At 40.7% G+C, this 16,959-nt stretch overlaps 1 protein-coding gene across 3 annotated transcripts in view; it reads left to right on the forward strand.

Annotated features, from left to right (window-relative positions):
• The window catches only part of DLC1 (DLC1 Rho GTPase activating protein), a 371,866-nt gene that overhangs the window by 166,450 nt on the left and 188,457 nt on the right, over positions 1-16,959 (forward strand). For all 3 annotated transcript variants that reach the window (XM_079778921.1, XM_079778922.1, XM_079778917.1), the window contains exon 5: positions 8,148-8,181. In XM_079778921.1, coding sequence (XP_079635047.1) covers positions 8,148-8,181 — 34 coding nt within the window. The remainder of the gene's footprint in view (positions 1-8,147; positions 8,182-16,959) is intronic.

Here is a 16,959-nt window from a genome sequence, read left to right on the forward strand (position 1 = left end):
CAGGACCCGGGTGCCAGAGGGAAGCCAGTGCCAGCAGCCAGGGGAAGGAAGGCCTACTCTTGCATGAATTTCATCCATCTGGCCTCTAGTATAATAATAAAATTTTAAAATAATGAATAAAAATATAAAGTAAATACTGTAATTTCTGAATCATGTATGAAATTATAGAAAAACTAGAGACCGGGTGCACAAAAATTCATGCACTTGGGGGGGTCTTTCAGCTGGGTCTGCACCCTCTCGCATTCCAGGAGCCCTTGGGGGATGTCCGACTGATGGCTTAGGCTCACTCCCCTTAGTGCTCCTGGGGAGGCGGGAGAGGTTCCCGTCACTGCCACTGCACTCACCAGCCGTGAGCCCAGCTTCTGGGCTTCTGGCTGAGCAGCGCTCCCCCTGTGGGAGTGCACTGACCACCAGGGGGCAGCTCCTGCATTGAGTGTCTTCCCCCGGTGGTCAGTGCACATCATAGCAACCGGTCATTACGCCATTTGTTCAATTTGCATATTAGCCTTTTATTATATAGGATGATATAGTATAAATCTCATTAGGTGTCTGGTTAAATGTGAGTGATGTCCCCAGTTATCCTCTACCATTCAGAGGTAACCCAAGGTTCCACAAGTACAGAAGATAAATGTTGTGCATCTTCTGGTACAAGGGTCACTTCCATATACGCCCTCAGGCCCTGATGCTCCAGGATGCACACACCTGGGAGCACAGGACTTCTTTGTAAGGACCCAGGATGGACAGTATCCTTTGCCTATACCTAAGAGGGCAAAGAATAGACCCGCCTGGTGACAGGCTTCACGTTAAGGGTGAGGGCTGAGAATGGTGGCCTCCAAACTGGGCTTTATCAGACTGAAGGAAAATAGTTGACAAAAAAATAAGAATTTTTTTCCAAAATAACAGTAAATAATTACAAATAGTTCAAAATAAATAAAGGAGGAATGAACATGAAAAAAAAAACAAATTAATCTGACAGAAGGTGGAGGAGGAGGCAGAGACAAACAACCTATTCTTTTTTGCATTATTTCAGAATAAATATGTAGTCACTTTTTAAAAAATATATTTTTATTGATTTCATAGAGGAAGGGAGAGGGAGAGAGAGAAACATGGATGATGAGAAAGAACCTTGATCAGCTGTCTCCTGCATATACCACACTGGGGATCGAGCCTGCAACCCGGTCATGTGCCCTGACTGGGGATTGAGCAGTGACCTTCTGGTTCATAGATTGACATTCAACCACTGAGCCACACTGGCCAGGCTAAGTAGTCACGTTTTTATGTCACAACGACAGATCCAACCATAGGAATAACTTACACTTAAGGAGTTCTGGGACAAGTACTGTGTTAATCCCCTTTTTGTGCAGTATTTCAATTAATCCCCAAATAGCCTTGAGATGTAGGTATTATTTCTTTCTTTCTTTTTTTTTTTTTTTTTTACAGATGAGGAAACTGAGCTCAGAGAGTTCTAGAAACCTGCCAAAAGGCACAGAGCTAATGAGTGGCAGCAGGGAGCCTAGTACTTGTTCATACCCATCCTTTTCTGTTTTAGCCTTCAGTCTTGAATTCACAACTAGATTTCTTATTTTTACAGCAGATCTTCTGTTTCTTTTAGTGCCACCAGAGCTCTTGGTAAAAGACTGCACATGTAGTGGTTACTCAATATGTGTCCGTTAACTAATTAACTAGAACTGGGCCCAAGAGGCTGAGGATCTGAGAGCACAGCACGTAGCTGGCAGCTGAGCATTCCAGGAGGAGGGAGCAGCATCGTTCAAGCATTTTAAAGCAAACAGTGCAGGAGTGATAAACTGGAGCGGGACCGTTGCCTTTGCAATGTCCTTCAGATAGAGCGAGAATGAGGGCTGCACACCAGCAGAAAACTGACTCCGGCCAGAAAAATAAGTACCTGGACAAAATGAGGGAAAATCCATTAGGAGGGATACTAGGCAGAATGAGACAACATAAAGGTTAGCACTGAAGGGCCGATGAATTGCTGGTTAACATCGTCCAGCAGGAAAAATAAGCAGTCATTCTGAGGCAGTTGCTCACTGAATAAGTCACCTGTCTTAAATGTCATTTTTCCTTACATGTAGTTATGTTAACGTGTACTATGAATAATATAACTAAACTAGAGGCCCGGTGCATGAGATCTGTGTGCTGGGGGGGAGGGGGTTGTCCCTCAGCCCAGCCTGCACCCTCTCCAATCTGGGACATCCCTCTCACAATCCGGGACTGCTGGCTCCCAACCGCTCTCCTGCCTGCTAGCCTGATCACCCCCTAATCACTCCCCTGCCAGCCTGATTGACACCTAACTGCTCCCCTGCCGGCCCAATTGCCTCCAACTGCCCTCCCCTGCTGGCCCGATCACCCCAACTGCCCTCCCCTGCTGCCCCAATAACCCCCAACTGCCCTCCTCTTCCAACCTGCTCCCCCCCAATTGCCCTCCCTCCCCTTCAGGCCCAGTCACCCCAGCTACCCTCCCCTGCTGGCCTGGTCACCCCTAACTGCCCTCCCCTGCTGGCCTGATCGCCCACAGCTACCCTCCCCTGCCGGCCATCTTGTGGTGGCCATCTTTGACCACATGGGGGCAGCCATCTTTGACCACATGGGGGTGGCCATCTTTGACCACATGGAGGCAGCCATCTTGTATGAGGGTGTGAGGGTCAATTTGCATATTACCTCTTTATTATATAGGATGTTTAAACCCATAAATTTATGTGTTTTATTTTTATTACTTAAAGTAAGTCAAGTAAAAAAAGAAATGTATGTTTTTTATGTTTTATATTTTCTTAGTGATTTTTTTTTCATTGCAGTTTACATTTAATATTATTTTTATATTAGTTTCAGGTATACGGCATAGTGGTTAGACAGTCATATCCTTTACAAAGTGTTCCCCCTAATATTTTCAAGTACCCACCTACCACCATATATAGCTATTACAATATTATCGACTATATTCCCTATGCTGTTTTATACATCCCCATGACTATTCTGTAACTACCAATCTGTACTTCTCAATCCCTTCACCTTTTTCACCCAGTCCCCCAACTCCCCTTTGAAATGTGTTTAAATTTAATATTTTAAAAATTATTAAATAGTTTATAGGTAATTCATGTATCTAGTACAAATTGTAAAGGTAGTATTCAAAGTGCTATAGTTTGGGAAACAGGACTAAATAATATTAAATTCTGCCTACCAAGAAGAGCCTATATTTTCTATGAAGGGACGATGACTCTCAAAGCTAGAGAAGTATTTTGTAAACCAAAAGGGTGACATCAGATTGTCAGTCAGACACAGCTTTTCAATAAACTTCTTTGTTCAAATGAAAGCAAACAGAAATCATTGACTGGCTAATAATATCGCAGACTGGAGTGATTTCAAAAGAGTCTTTAAATAAAGAGATGGGAACAAACCCATTTTCCAATGCACCTTTTTTTCTGTTGTCTTTCATGTCTTCCCCCAAAAAATGTGAAGCCCCAAACCCTTCCTGCGGCCCATTGTACCCACAATGGGCTCTTGTGCCCTCATCTGAGACAGAGGCTAGTCCATCGCTGAGGGAGGTTTTCCTGAAATTTCTGAGGACATAATGACCCCTTTCTAAATTTCTCTGTAAGATATTTTGTGGGAACAAAAGTGAATGTTTTTCAAGGGAAGGAATATATTACTCTGCCACTGGTTCCTGCAATTTTTAAAAAAGCAAATGGAGGAAATCTCTATAGAAAAGAACAGAATATTCCATAAACTTCTGTGTGAAATCACTAACATTTTTTAAAACATGCAAAATAAGCATTGACTGTAAAGAGAGAAAGCACAAAATTAATGATAGGACTTTTTATTTTAATGCGGGATGAAAATGAATCCCTTCATGGAAACTTTCAGTCTATTATAGCTGCCCATTGTTGGAAGGGGTTAGCTTTCAAAGGTCCTTTTAATGGTAGTATTCTGTGAGCCTGATTCCAAAAAAACTGATAGAAAAAAAATATATATATATATATGGAACATAGCATATTAACAAAAATAACATATTAAAGGAGAAAATCATTCTCAATTTTCACCTAAAATCATCAAGAAGAAATTGGATCAATTAGAATGTTTCCATTGTCATTAGATTTAAAAAGATCCAGATACAACATCTATTCCTTAGTTACTGTTTGTCAGCAGCTTCTCTGCAGTTAGTGTACAGTCCTAAAAGGTGTTCGGCTGTGGTCCCCTGTAAGTGCAGAAAGCCATCCGAGCACAGATCAAAAGAATCAACATGTGTCTCCAACATTTCCGCCAGGCATGTCAAAATCAGCATTTCCCCAGCCATTTTTTACATCCAAAAACACAAACAGACTCACACAGAGCCTGAGCTCCCACACACAGCTTTTAAAGACCTCATTAAGAGAGAGCAAATTGTTTCCTCTCCTCTTACTAAGAGAGCTCTTTCTTGAATGGCTTTCTAAAAATTCAGTTGTAAAACACCTTAGCAGATTAACTTAAATGAAAATCTTTACATGCGGAGAACCATTGGAGGGTCAGTATGCCCCTACCAAAGGTTGTTCTTCTATCATTTGACTATCATGAAGAAGAATAACCAAAGACTATGAATTATTGTTTTCTCTCATTTGGAAGTTATTAGTAGATTTCCCTTTGTTCCATTGAGAAATGAGAGAAGAAAATATGAAGTTATAGCGAACCCATATGGCCAGCAGGAAAATCCTGTTTAATTGCTTTATTGCCAGAAATGTTAAATCACTTCCTGGGGATACAGTTCAAATGAAACATGTGGCAGCTATTAACAAAAGCCCCTAATGAATTCCAAAATATGCCTTTTATGGGAGCTTTCTCATAAGCAGCAGGCATACATGTTACTTAAACTGCACATACAAATATGCATTTGGTATTTTAATTCCACAAATGTTTGATGAACACTTGCTCTGTACCAGACTCGCTAGCCAGCCTGCATGGAATGTTTCTTTCTGAGCAACAGACATAACAGTAAAGAGCCTCAGGACATGGACCCCAAACCTAGCCATTTCTCTTCTCAGATGTCAAAGGGAAAAAAAAAAAAAAAAAAAACCTTGACCAACGCCTCCTTCCTAAAGGTTTGAGGCCCAAGAAAACCAATTCATTTTCACCTGGATAGTCCTAATTATCTACTATATTCCTACTCCTTTTAACAGCACGTCCGTGGTGATGTTAATTATTGTCATTTAGCATCCACTGCATGGATCTATTTTTTATCTTTTCACACATCTTCTTCAATTGGATATGAATTCCACAAAGCAGAAAACTTCTTCATTAAAGGTTGTTGTACATATAATAATGTGAGGCATCTAATATGAATCTACAAATAGCTTTAACTAATTGAAAACCAAGTGTCAGTATTTTTTTTAATATATTTAATTCCTTTCATCCCTGGGAAACCTCACAAATTCAATCAATTATTTTGTAGACCATATTCTAAAGAGACAATTCTACCTCAAATTCAAAGATAATTCAGCTGATGGACATCCAGCTCATATTACTATGTGATTTTACTTAAAAGAGAAGTTATCAAATTCTGGGTTACATTAAACTTTGATGTTCCTTGCTCTATCTCATGATATGGCCATTGCAGTTACTTAAAGGACGTGAGCGTTGGTAGCTTAAAGAATGATGAAGAACGTGGTGCGATTTAAAATAATTGGCATTGGCTCCATGAAGTATTAGCACTGGCTGTATGGAGGCTAAAATATTTTTGCTTCATAGTGCAGCTCATCAACATTTTATTACATATTTACTTATTCGTGCTCGGTTGCATACTTTGTAATCAAATAGAATAAAAATAAGGAAGGCCTGTCACCGGTGAAGTTGTAATGTGGAGCAAGACACTCAATTTGCCTTAAATGCCTTAGCTGTAAGAAGAGAGAGCTTACTTAGACTTCCTAACTGTCTGTCACAGTTATGCCTGCACAGATATTTTGTGATCTAAGGCAGTTTCTTATCATGGGAATCCCTTCAAATCTTTCTGCTCTTTAGCGTTTTGAAATTAGTGTTAGTGACCTCAGAGTGCCAGTGGTTGGGTCCTACCTCCCAGGACTGACTGTGACCTCACACAAGATGCTTTGCCCTCCAGGACTTCACGGGATTGTTCTAAGGATTGAGTGAGGTTATGGAGTAAAAGCTCAAAACTTTGCCTTGCACATATTAAGAATGCAGTAGTAAGTATTAGTTAGCTATTTGTATACTAAGGAACTTTCTCATTAAACATCCTTTAATTATCTATCACCAACCTTGACAAGCTTGACAATGAAAGCATTCCTGTTTTGTTTTGTTCTGTTTTGTTTTTGTTGTTTATTTTCTTTTCACAAAAAATAAGTCAATTTAAAAGCTGTGCTCTGTAGCCCAGCTGATACGGCTCAGTGGTGGAACCACCTATGAACTAGGAGGTCATGGTTCAATTCCCAGCCAGGGCACATGCCCAGGTTGCAGGCTCAATCCCCAGTGTGGGGTATGCAGGAGTCAGTCGATCAATGATTCTATCTCATCATTGAAGTTTCTATCTCTCCCTCTCTGAAATCAATAAAAATTAAAAATTAAAAAAATTAAATCCTATCTAATAAAAGAGTAATATGCAAATTAGCCATCACTCCGCTATACCCACAAGCCACGCCCACCAGCCAATCAGGAGTGAGTATGTAAATTAACCCAACCAAGATGGATACGGCCATGGAGAGAACAGGAGGGAGGCTTGGGTTTCCCCAGCGATGGAGGAAGCCAAGCTCTCCACACCCTGGCCGGCCCAGGCCTCCGCTTAAGGCTACAAAGTTTCAATTATAGGAGATAAATCCCAACAAAAATGGCGGCAGCCCCGGAGCTGGAGAGAGCAGGCTAGGGTTTCCCCCGGCGATGGAGGAACCAAAGCTTTCCACCTGCCCTGGACGGCCTAGGCCTCCACTCCAGGCTACAAAGTTTCAATTATAGAAGGTGCATAAACCCCAACAGAAATGGCTGCAGCCACGGAGCGAGCAGAAGGCTTGGCTCTGCTCCAGGCTACAAAGTTTCAATTGTAGAAGATAAATAAATCCCAGATACCAGGGCCTCCACTTGGGTCACCGGGGGGCGTGGCCAGCCTGAAAACCACCACAGGCCCCTCTCCCAGGCCACCCCACACCCCAAGGGAACCCCCACCCTGATCCAGGACACCCTTCAGGGCAAACCAGCTGGCCCCCACCCATGCACCAGGCCTCTATCCTATCTAATAAAAGAGTAATATGCAGATTGACCATCACTCCAACACACAGGATGGCTGCCTCCATGTGGACAAAGATCCTGCCCCCATGTGGACACAAGATGGCCACCACAAGATGGCCAGCAGGGGAGGGCAGTTAGGGATGACCAGGCCAGCAGAGGAGGGAAGTTGGGAGCAACCGGGCCTGCAGGGAAGGGCAGTTGGGGGGTACCAGGCCTGGAAGGGAGGGCAGTTAGGGGTAATCAGACTGGCAGGGGAGTGGTTAGGGGGTGATCAGGCTGGCAGGCAGAAGCAGTTAGGGGCAATCAGGAAGGCAGGCAGGCGAGCAGTTGGGAGCCAGCAGTCCTGGATTGTGAGAGGAATCCAAGATTGGAGAGGGTGCAGGCTGGGCTGAGGGACACACACCACCACCACCAACCCCCCACCCCTCGTGCACGAATTTTGTGCACCGGGCCTCTAGTGAACTATAGTCACCATGGTCTACCTTACATCCTCAGAATTTATTCATCTTACAGCTGATAGTTTGTACCCTTTAAACAACCTCTCCTTATTTCTCCCACATCTCACCACCCTTCCAACCTCCCACCCTACACCCACCACAGTCCCTGGTAACCACTTATGTACTTTGATTCAGTTAGCATAATGCCCTCAAGGTCTATGTTATTGCAAATGGCCGGAATAGTATCTTTCTCATGCCTAGATAATACTCCACTATATATCACATCCATATCTTGGCGATTGTGGATAATACTGCAATGAACAGAGGAGTGCAGATGTCTCTTTGATTTCCTCTTTTTATTTCCTTTGAATATATACCCAGCAGTGGGATTGCTGGCTCACATAGCTTTCTGATTTTTAAAAATTTTGTAATAATATCATTTGATGTTTCTTTCTAATAATACCACAATTTTATAACTTTTGTTTTCTTTTTCAGGCTCTCCCAGGTATTTCAGAGAAGGAAATGGCTGGTAAGTGGAAATATGGTTTATTTTTCCTTCCTATCTATTTTAGAATGAAAATTCATCTTTATGTAGACATTTCATTAAAACTGTGTTGATCTCATCAATCTTTGCACAAATATTATTGTTGAATTACTGAAAAACAAATTGTGTTGCTCAAAATGTAAAAAAATATATATATGGTTTTCTAATATAGCATTTTATCATACTAGAATAAGATGTATGCTTCTTGTATCCCTACTAGTGTTTGTGGAATGAATGACAGCAACCACAACTTTTTTCTTGAGGGAAAGAATGAGATGTTGTTTACTGTGCTGGAGAATGGTCTTTGGAAATTGGTTGTTAACAATTATCAATATTTGTTTTTTAATCCTAAGTAGCTTTTTAGTAGTCAAGGGAAAAGATGTACTTATTTAAAGCCGATGCTATACCATCAAAATTATAATTCTAAAGCAATAGGAAAATTATATTAGAAATAATTGTAATATTTTCTGTGCTCTGTTCTATCATTATAACTATTTAACAGTATTGTGGAAAATGGATAAGGTCTGATGAAAAACATAGAATCTGAAAAATTAGAGTTGAATTGGTGGGATTATGTGTTTTTTTTTAAAAAATCTGTGGATCTTCCTCAATATTGTCTTATGTTTCCTGTGTAAAACAATAGGTTTTTATAATACAGATTAAAAGTGTGCTCCCAAACGTGAAGCACATCACTTAGTTTTTAGACACTTGTGATTTTTAAGAGCCATATTCAAAGTTTATAGTATTATCTAAAAAATGGCATGACTTTGTAGATTTAAATGAAGCTTTGGAGTTGGTCTGAGGCGATTTTTATACAGGGGATGTTCCCTTTCTAGTTCGTGATCTTATGTTTGCTGCTAGATAGTTTTCACACAAAAGTTTTTATGGTTTGTCTCCTTCCACGGCTTAAGTTTTCTCTTACGTTAGACTCATTCTGATTTCTTCACGCTAATATGTTGAAAGGTAGCCCTTCAGGATGGAAGGAAAATACTGAACTGGCGTCAGTTAAGAAGGAAAGCTGTTCAATTTAACAATGCAGTGGTATTGCATGGATTAGTAGCAAATATTGAACAAATTTAAATGACAGTTCCAGAGCGCTAATATCTTAAATAGATTGTGTGAGCTATCTAGTAAGGACAAGAAATAAATGGTGAAGTGGTCATTTGCATCACAAAGGAAACGTAATTCACCTAAGGTCTTGCTTTATCTTTGGTTGTGACATTCTGTATAACTCCCAAGATTAGCTGCAATTTAAACAAAGTGTAAAACAGGGCAAAGTCATCATCTTGTTCCAGGATATCAGCAACTTCTCTCATACCTCAAGGAGGAAATTAGAATGTAAATTCTCGGCTGGTGGGGAAGGGTAAAAAGGGATGGACATGTCATTGCTTGAGGGGATGGAGAGCCAAAGAGGTCTCTTCTCCCAGGCCACTTAAATGATTTCAGATTGACAGAGAGAGCCCTTCTTTTTATCAAGCTTCTCAACTATTTTAAAGATATTTTTGTTACAACAGGAACTAATTAAACAGAGAGTACAAATATGATGCAACCACCACTTTTTATCATAATCCTGGAAATGTTCCTCCTGGAGAACAACAACAAAATTAATTGTCATTATTTAATATCTCTCGGTCATTTCTATACTGCTGGGCAACAAACGCAGAGTGTTAATAAATGCCATTCACAGAGTTGCCACAAGATGATCTGTGAAACACAGACCCATCAATTGATATATATGACCTTCCCAGGTCCCAGTCACCTGGAGGCCCCATCTCAGATACTCAACCCAGGATGAGATGATTTGAGCAGAACCCTCCTTTTACATATTAAATCATTAGAGTGATTAGGATTTACTCTAGAATAGGTTTTTATTTTGATTTCTTGAGAATGTGCTGATTTGCTTAAGAAGAAATATAGTTTTGTTTGATCATATAAATGCAAGAAAGAAATGATATTTTTTTTAAATATCAGAGAATTTGTGTCAAAATAAAGGCTTACGTTTGGATATTTATTTAATAATGGTAACAGATTTGACAATTCAAAAGAGAATATGATTTACTCCACAAGTTTTAAAGGACCATAACAGTCAAAGCAATCTAATTCTTGTATTCCTAAACTCTATTATGCCCTATTTAAAATACTAAAAACATTTGAGTGTTATAGACACATGCGAATCTCTTTATTCCTATCTTTATGAATCTCTACTCCTAAGCTCTGCTAGACAGAGGACTGAGGATGAAAGCAGAGGACCCACTCAATCTTCTGGGGGTTAATTGAGCTCTTAAATAGGATTAAGCGTCCTACCCGCCCCTAAGGCCTGCCATTTTTTTCTGTCTTGCTGAGTGAATGTAGACTATTGTTCCTTCTTGAGAAAGCCTATTTTTAATCTGTGTGACCTCTCATCCAAGCCAACTGGAACCAACTCCACCAGGCTTTGCGAGGCTCTAAACAAAATCATTTTGGTTACATTCCGTTACTAATTCTGGAATTGCAGTTGTATGGTTGCCCCTGCGTGTCCTTTAAGTGGACATCTTCTGTTCTGGTCCATGTTGCTAAGTAAAGGAAGCCTAGGGGAATGACTCTTGCTGCTGTCTCCCACCTTGTGATGGCAAAAGACTCCAAGGGGAAACAACTTCGAAACAGCCTCCCATTGGTTCATTCATTCCACAAACACTTACTGAACTACAACATGTACTGGGCATCATATTAGGTTCCCTCAAGAAAGCAATTATCGCCCTGACCAGTTTGGCTCAGTGGGTAGAGCGTCGGCCTGCAGACTGGGGGGTCCCAGGTTCGATTCTGGTCAAGGGCATGTACCTTCGTTGCAGGCACATCCCCAGTAGGGGGTGTGCAGGAGGCGGCTGATGGATGTTTCTCTCTCATCGATGTTTCTGACTCTCTATCCCTCTCCCTTCCTCTCTGTAAAACATCAATAAAATATATATTTTTTTAAAAAGAAAGCAATTATGACTAAGGCATGGTCCTTGCCCTGAAGGAACGCAAACTCTAATTGAGAATATTCTATTAGGCTAGCATCCTCCTTTCCCTCTTCTCAGTGTGCATTCCTTAACCCAGCTGATGCAGAAAGCTTCCCAGGAAAAGAAGAAAATAAAAAATATTGTTTTCAGCAAACTGTCACAATGTGCATTCTCAGGATCTGAAATAGAATACAATTCATTTGTTTTTTTTAAAAATCAGAATTAATCACACAAGTATCAATACATTCGACACATAATGTTTTCAAATAACTTCTGTTACGCAACGAGAGTCTGTGTGCCCTTGACGAGTAGGCCCAATGTCACTGGTATATTTGCCAGCACATCTGCTTTCTATCCGTGTGGCCTTGAGCAAGTTACTTAACCTCCTCATTTTCTCCTTTCTTGAGTATAAACAGAGAAGCTGTCACGCTGTTGTAAGGCAACAATGCTTGGCGCAAACAGGTCCTACAAAATGGTAGCTGTATTTTATGATAATGAGTTGAGCTTATAACCATCGTGTGGACAAGCCGAATGGAAGCTAGCTGAGTGGCTGCTCTCCTGCAGGTGTCCGTAAGCACTTCCTTGGGGCACCAGCTAAGAGCTGAGCAGCCATCAGTGTGAAAGAAAGAGATGGCCTTCTCCATCAACTTCTAAGCGAGTTCATCCAGATAGCGGTTCTCACAGGAGAGACAGAATTGGTCCTATTTGCCCTCTCCTTAGGAATGCCTGTCTCTGTTAGACTGAAATTCTCTCTTGTGAGCAGATAGATCATCTTTGATTTTCACCAGGATTAGTCCCTGAGAAATGCCTCGCCTGTATCCTCCTCTCCTATGACTCCCTGTATCCCAGGCCCCAAGGTAACCGGACCCCCTCACCTCCTGCACACGGTCCTGTCAGCACTGCCTCCTCCTCATCCCTTGTCCAGTCTCCCTGCCTCTGTTTTAATGGAGCCTCCACTTCCCACTGGACTTTCACAACAGTATCCCTGCCTTACCTATCACTGCATCAGTCCGTTCTCTATACTTCCATCAGGTATCTTTGAAAATCACGACCTGATCATAGAAATTCCTGCTTCAGCATGTTCGTTCTCTTCCTACAGGATAAGGACCAACTTTCCTGCTTGATATGTGTAGTCTGGATGCAGTGTCATTTACTGCACTGGATCTGTCCATTTTGCCCCTCAGACCCACCTCGCCCCACCCTGCTTTTCCTGCTCTGTGCCCTGGAGGCTGATGTCCACACAATCAATGGGCTGCCCTCCCCCCTGTCTTCCCCGTCCCACCAGTGAGGAGCCAGGGCAGGAGATGAAGGTGGGCGGCCAGTGTGGCCTGCTGAGGAGTCACTGCTGGCTTCTCTTAGGTGGCCCTTTCTACACCAGCTTCCGGGTGCTGACAACCATTCTCTCTTCTTGCCCTGGTGGTTTCCCTACAGCTTTATAAAGAGTTCTGACTAAACTTCCCTCAGTTTACCCAGTGTGGCATCTGTTTTCTGCTACAGGTCTCACTGGTATACCTACCAATATCTTCTCTTCTTTCTGTTTCTTTGTGTATGTTTATTCGTTTCTTTGTTTTACCCCAGCCACCACACCCAGCCAGAAAACCTCTCCTAAGTCCATATTTTTCTGCTCTTCGTAAATCACATAACTGTCTTTTTAAGAAATATAGATGATCGGTAGTATAGAGAAGGAGAGATGGCTTAGTCAGGAAAAAAAAAAAAAGATATGGACCATGTTTGCCCTGAATTCATCCTAAGTGAACTCAGTTTCATTTCATTCAGTCACATGGGAGAGAAAAATATCCACCCTTTGATTTAGAATGTGTTCCCTATAGCACAGAAGCATGTAACTTAGAGAATTCACAGTGCATATTAGCCACTAAAACATGACTCTGGGAATATTTGAAAAGTAAGAATCTATACTAATAAAAGGGTAATATGCTAATTAGATCGGACGTCCTTCCAGACAAAGCCACGGTGGTGAGGGCTGAAGCAGAGATGGTTAGGGGTGACCAGGCCAGCAGGGGAGGGCAGTTAGGGGCGACCAGACCGGCAGGGGAGGGCAGTTAGGGGTGATGAGGCAGGCAGGCAGGTAAGCAGTTATGAGCCAGTGGTCCTGGATTGCAAGAGGGATGTCCGACTGCCGGCAGTTGGACATCCCCCGAGGGGTCCCAAATTGGAGAGGGTGCAGGCCTGGCTGAGGGTCAACCCCCCCCCCCATGCACGAATTTTGTGCACTAGGCCTCTAGTATGGAGTAATATGAAATCTCTCATTCTAAAATTAAATCACATGGAAAACAGACAGTTATTGTTAGCCAAAAATGGCAAATATGTCCACCTTCTCTGCCTTGAAAATTCTACTTGTTTTATTAGATCTAACTAAACCTCCACCTTAATGAATAACTTCCCGGACAGTTTAGTCGTTGATGGTTCTGTGTTCCTAGAAAACTTGATGTGATTTCTGTTTCAGTCTTATTATTATCTTGCTTCACTGTGTGTCCTCTTCTCTGGGCCTTGAGCTTTTCTAGGTCAGGATTATTGTCTTTGTGTAGCCTGTAAGTAAAACAGCTATTAGCACATAGTAGGTGTTCCATAAATACATGGTAATGCATAAATTGTGATCACAAAGACACTTTGGTTTCAATCTTAATGATTTAGAGTTAATAGGATTCTAAACTTTAACTCCCCCCCACACACACACTTCCTCCATTATTCCTGCCACTTCCACAACTGCCAAATATCCCAACCCGATCGTTAACTAATGGTGTTCTTTGCAGTTCTATCCATGCAAATATGTGAAGGGCATCATTGAGAAGCATGACTTTAGAATCTGACTTTGGTTGCATTTCTTGGCCATTTTTCTTAGAATGTTTGTTCTCCTGCCTCGAGGTTATTTGGTTGGCCAGAAATGTTAAAAATCCAGATAGTGAAAGATTAGAGCCTGAAACACTTGTGAAAGATAGCTTTCAGGATTATATAACAGATTCATAGTCTTTCCAAACTTTGTGTTGTGGCTTGGGAAGGCAGGACGTAAAAATCAAACACTTCTTTGAGACAAGCGTGTAAGGGGAAAAACCAGGGTTTTCATAATTTCATTCCAAACACCTTGTAAACTTACTAATAACAAAGCCCAGACGTGGTGCCTTTTGTTATTAATTTTTTTCGCTGCCTTTGATCGCTGAGAAGGGAAATGCAGGTGACAAAACATACACACACACACACACACACACACACACACACACACATACACACATAGATCTAAAATGCAAAAATATTCCCTTTTTCCAGTCTGATCATCATTGCTTCAATTCAGAAGATTACCCATGCAATTTACTGCACTCTGACCCAGTTCTAATATCAGCAGATCCAATAGGGTTTGAGGAAAAAAACAAAACAAAAAAATAGGACGGCTCTATTTCAGAGGTCTCCTTTGAAAGACTCTGCCCTGTTTGTGCCTCTCCATTTTAATACAAATCAGGCCAGTTTAATGCCATCCCACCCACTAGACTATAAGTACCTGAAAGATGGAATTTTGTTTCATTCAACTCTGTACTCCCAATGCTTGATGTTCGGTAAATGAATGAGTAAATGAGATCTTTTAAAAACCAGAAAATGCTTTGCTCTATACTCAAAATACTCCCAAAGCCCATGTAGAATTTTATCATTCTATTCTAAGTAAAGCGCTTTCTGTAACCGCAAAGCCCCCCAGCTGTTTTACAGGGTTCGGCAGGATCTGAAAATTGTCTTTATCTGGCCAGGCTGGGCTTTGGCCAACATTCCAAATTCTTTATTCCCTTTCACTCTCAGAAAATGAATTTCATTATTTTTATACTAATGGCTTATAAATGCTCACTTGCTTCACTTTCCTTAGTATATGGTCTCTGCTCGCCTGCCTGTTTATGAGGCAGGAATTTAGGGTATGCCCGCACACAACCTCTCATTTTTTCTGAAACCTAATGTAAACTAATCCATGAAAAGTTGGCTGTGGTTGACTGGGCTGTTGAGAGGAAATATATTAGCTTTCAGGTATCAAGGAATTCGTAAAAAAATATAAGTAAGTTATTCTTAAATGCCAAAGATCTTGAATTCATAGAATATTTTTCAATAGTGGATACTTTTCTAAATACTTTCCTCACTGTTCTTATTGGTATTTTGTTTATTTCCAAGTCCATAAATGAGAACCATTCAAACATACTTCCTTTTCTTCTCAGTTATAGTTCAAGCAACATGGGTACATAATAATTTCTCTTTTAACAAGTTCTAGATCAGATGTTACCTCCTACACCTTGGAGTGACCCTCCCAGGTCTCTTTAGCTGATGAGGGCTATATCTTTCGATAGCATTTAATGATTCCTACGATGTATTTCTGTTCATGAATTATCTTTCACATCAGGCTGCGAGCTCCTTGAAGGCATAAAGCTCTCATTTCATCTTTCTCACCCATACCCAGTATAGTATCTTGCACAGAGCAGATGCTCCAGAAATAGTTTTGAATCAACCCATTTATTTGAAATACCAAACAGCTTATGTGGGCTCTTCGTTAATCTCCAGTCTTACAATGACCATAACTTTTCACAAGATTAGACAAACTACAAATTTCTTCCTCCAAAAAATCATATGCACATTTTATCTGCCTGCCCCCCTTTATCCTTTGAAAGAAGGGCTATCAGCGGTATGAGGAGGTGGCTGTGAACTACCAGTGCAATTTTGCATTTCAGTGTTTTAATTGACATTGACCTATTAATCGTAGAAAAATTAATTCATCATTTTCAATTTTCCCAGAAGAAAGACAATTTATAAAAAGGCCCTTTCTATCAGTTGTATTTACTAAGTAATAGAAGAACTTGCATTTAGTTTGTAAATCGTATCTGATCATTTCTTCGATGCCATCAAATATTTACCTTTATAGAGTTCCCAATGAGGTCTGTAGTTCAGTTACTTTTATTAATAACATGAATATAAACACATATGTACTGACAAGATAATAGTACATTGATTTTAATTTCTCTGGAGGAGTACATTTATCTTGGACAGGTACATATAGCAAGGCATTACTTTTGACCTGTCTGAATATGAGATGATATAATCAGACCCTCCTTTGGTTTGAAGGACTTTCATTTGTTTCCTTATAGGCAAGAGCCTGAGATCAATGTCTCTTTCAGATTGATCCATAAACATTTCTATTGCAGAATTAATATATGATTTTGAGATGTAGTATATCAAAGTGAGGAGTTTAAAACAGTTAATAACAACCATAAAAATTAACCAATGCCCAAGAAAAGGCTGGTGACCTTCTTGTTGTGCAGGCTTGTGCAAAAAAGTGGGTCATGGATTTGAGAAGCCATTTCGTCCTGTCTACTGTAATCAGGTAGGAAAGATCTCATAGAATTCCACAAGTGATGTTTAAGCAAAATCAAAAAGCACTCACTTGCTGACCATAATGTGGTTTTGTTTTTTGTTTTTAAAATTTTCTAACCATTACACTGTCCCAGAAAACATATTCCAATGACTCCAAACTGCTAATATTATAAACTTTTTCTTAATATAAATGTTAAATCTACTCTTCCCTCTGGATTTAAAGAAATATATAAATGGAGGATAACAGTACAGTTCATCACTTCTTGAACTAACCCACCTTTTATTTTATTTTAATTATTTTTTTTAATCCTCACCCAAGGATGTTTTTTCCCATTGATTTTTAGAGAGAGTGGAAGGGAGTAGGAGAGACAGAGAGAAACACCGATGATAGAGATGATAGAGAGACACATCGATTGGTTGTCTCCCACATGCT

This window comes from Cnephaeus nilssonii, assembly GCF_951640355.1.
Source record: "Cnephaeus nilssonii genome assembly, chromosome: 8".
In the NCBI taxonomy this organism is placed as follows: Eukaryota; Metazoa; Chordata; class Mammalia; order Chiroptera; family Vespertilionidae; genus Cnephaeus; species Cnephaeus nilssonii.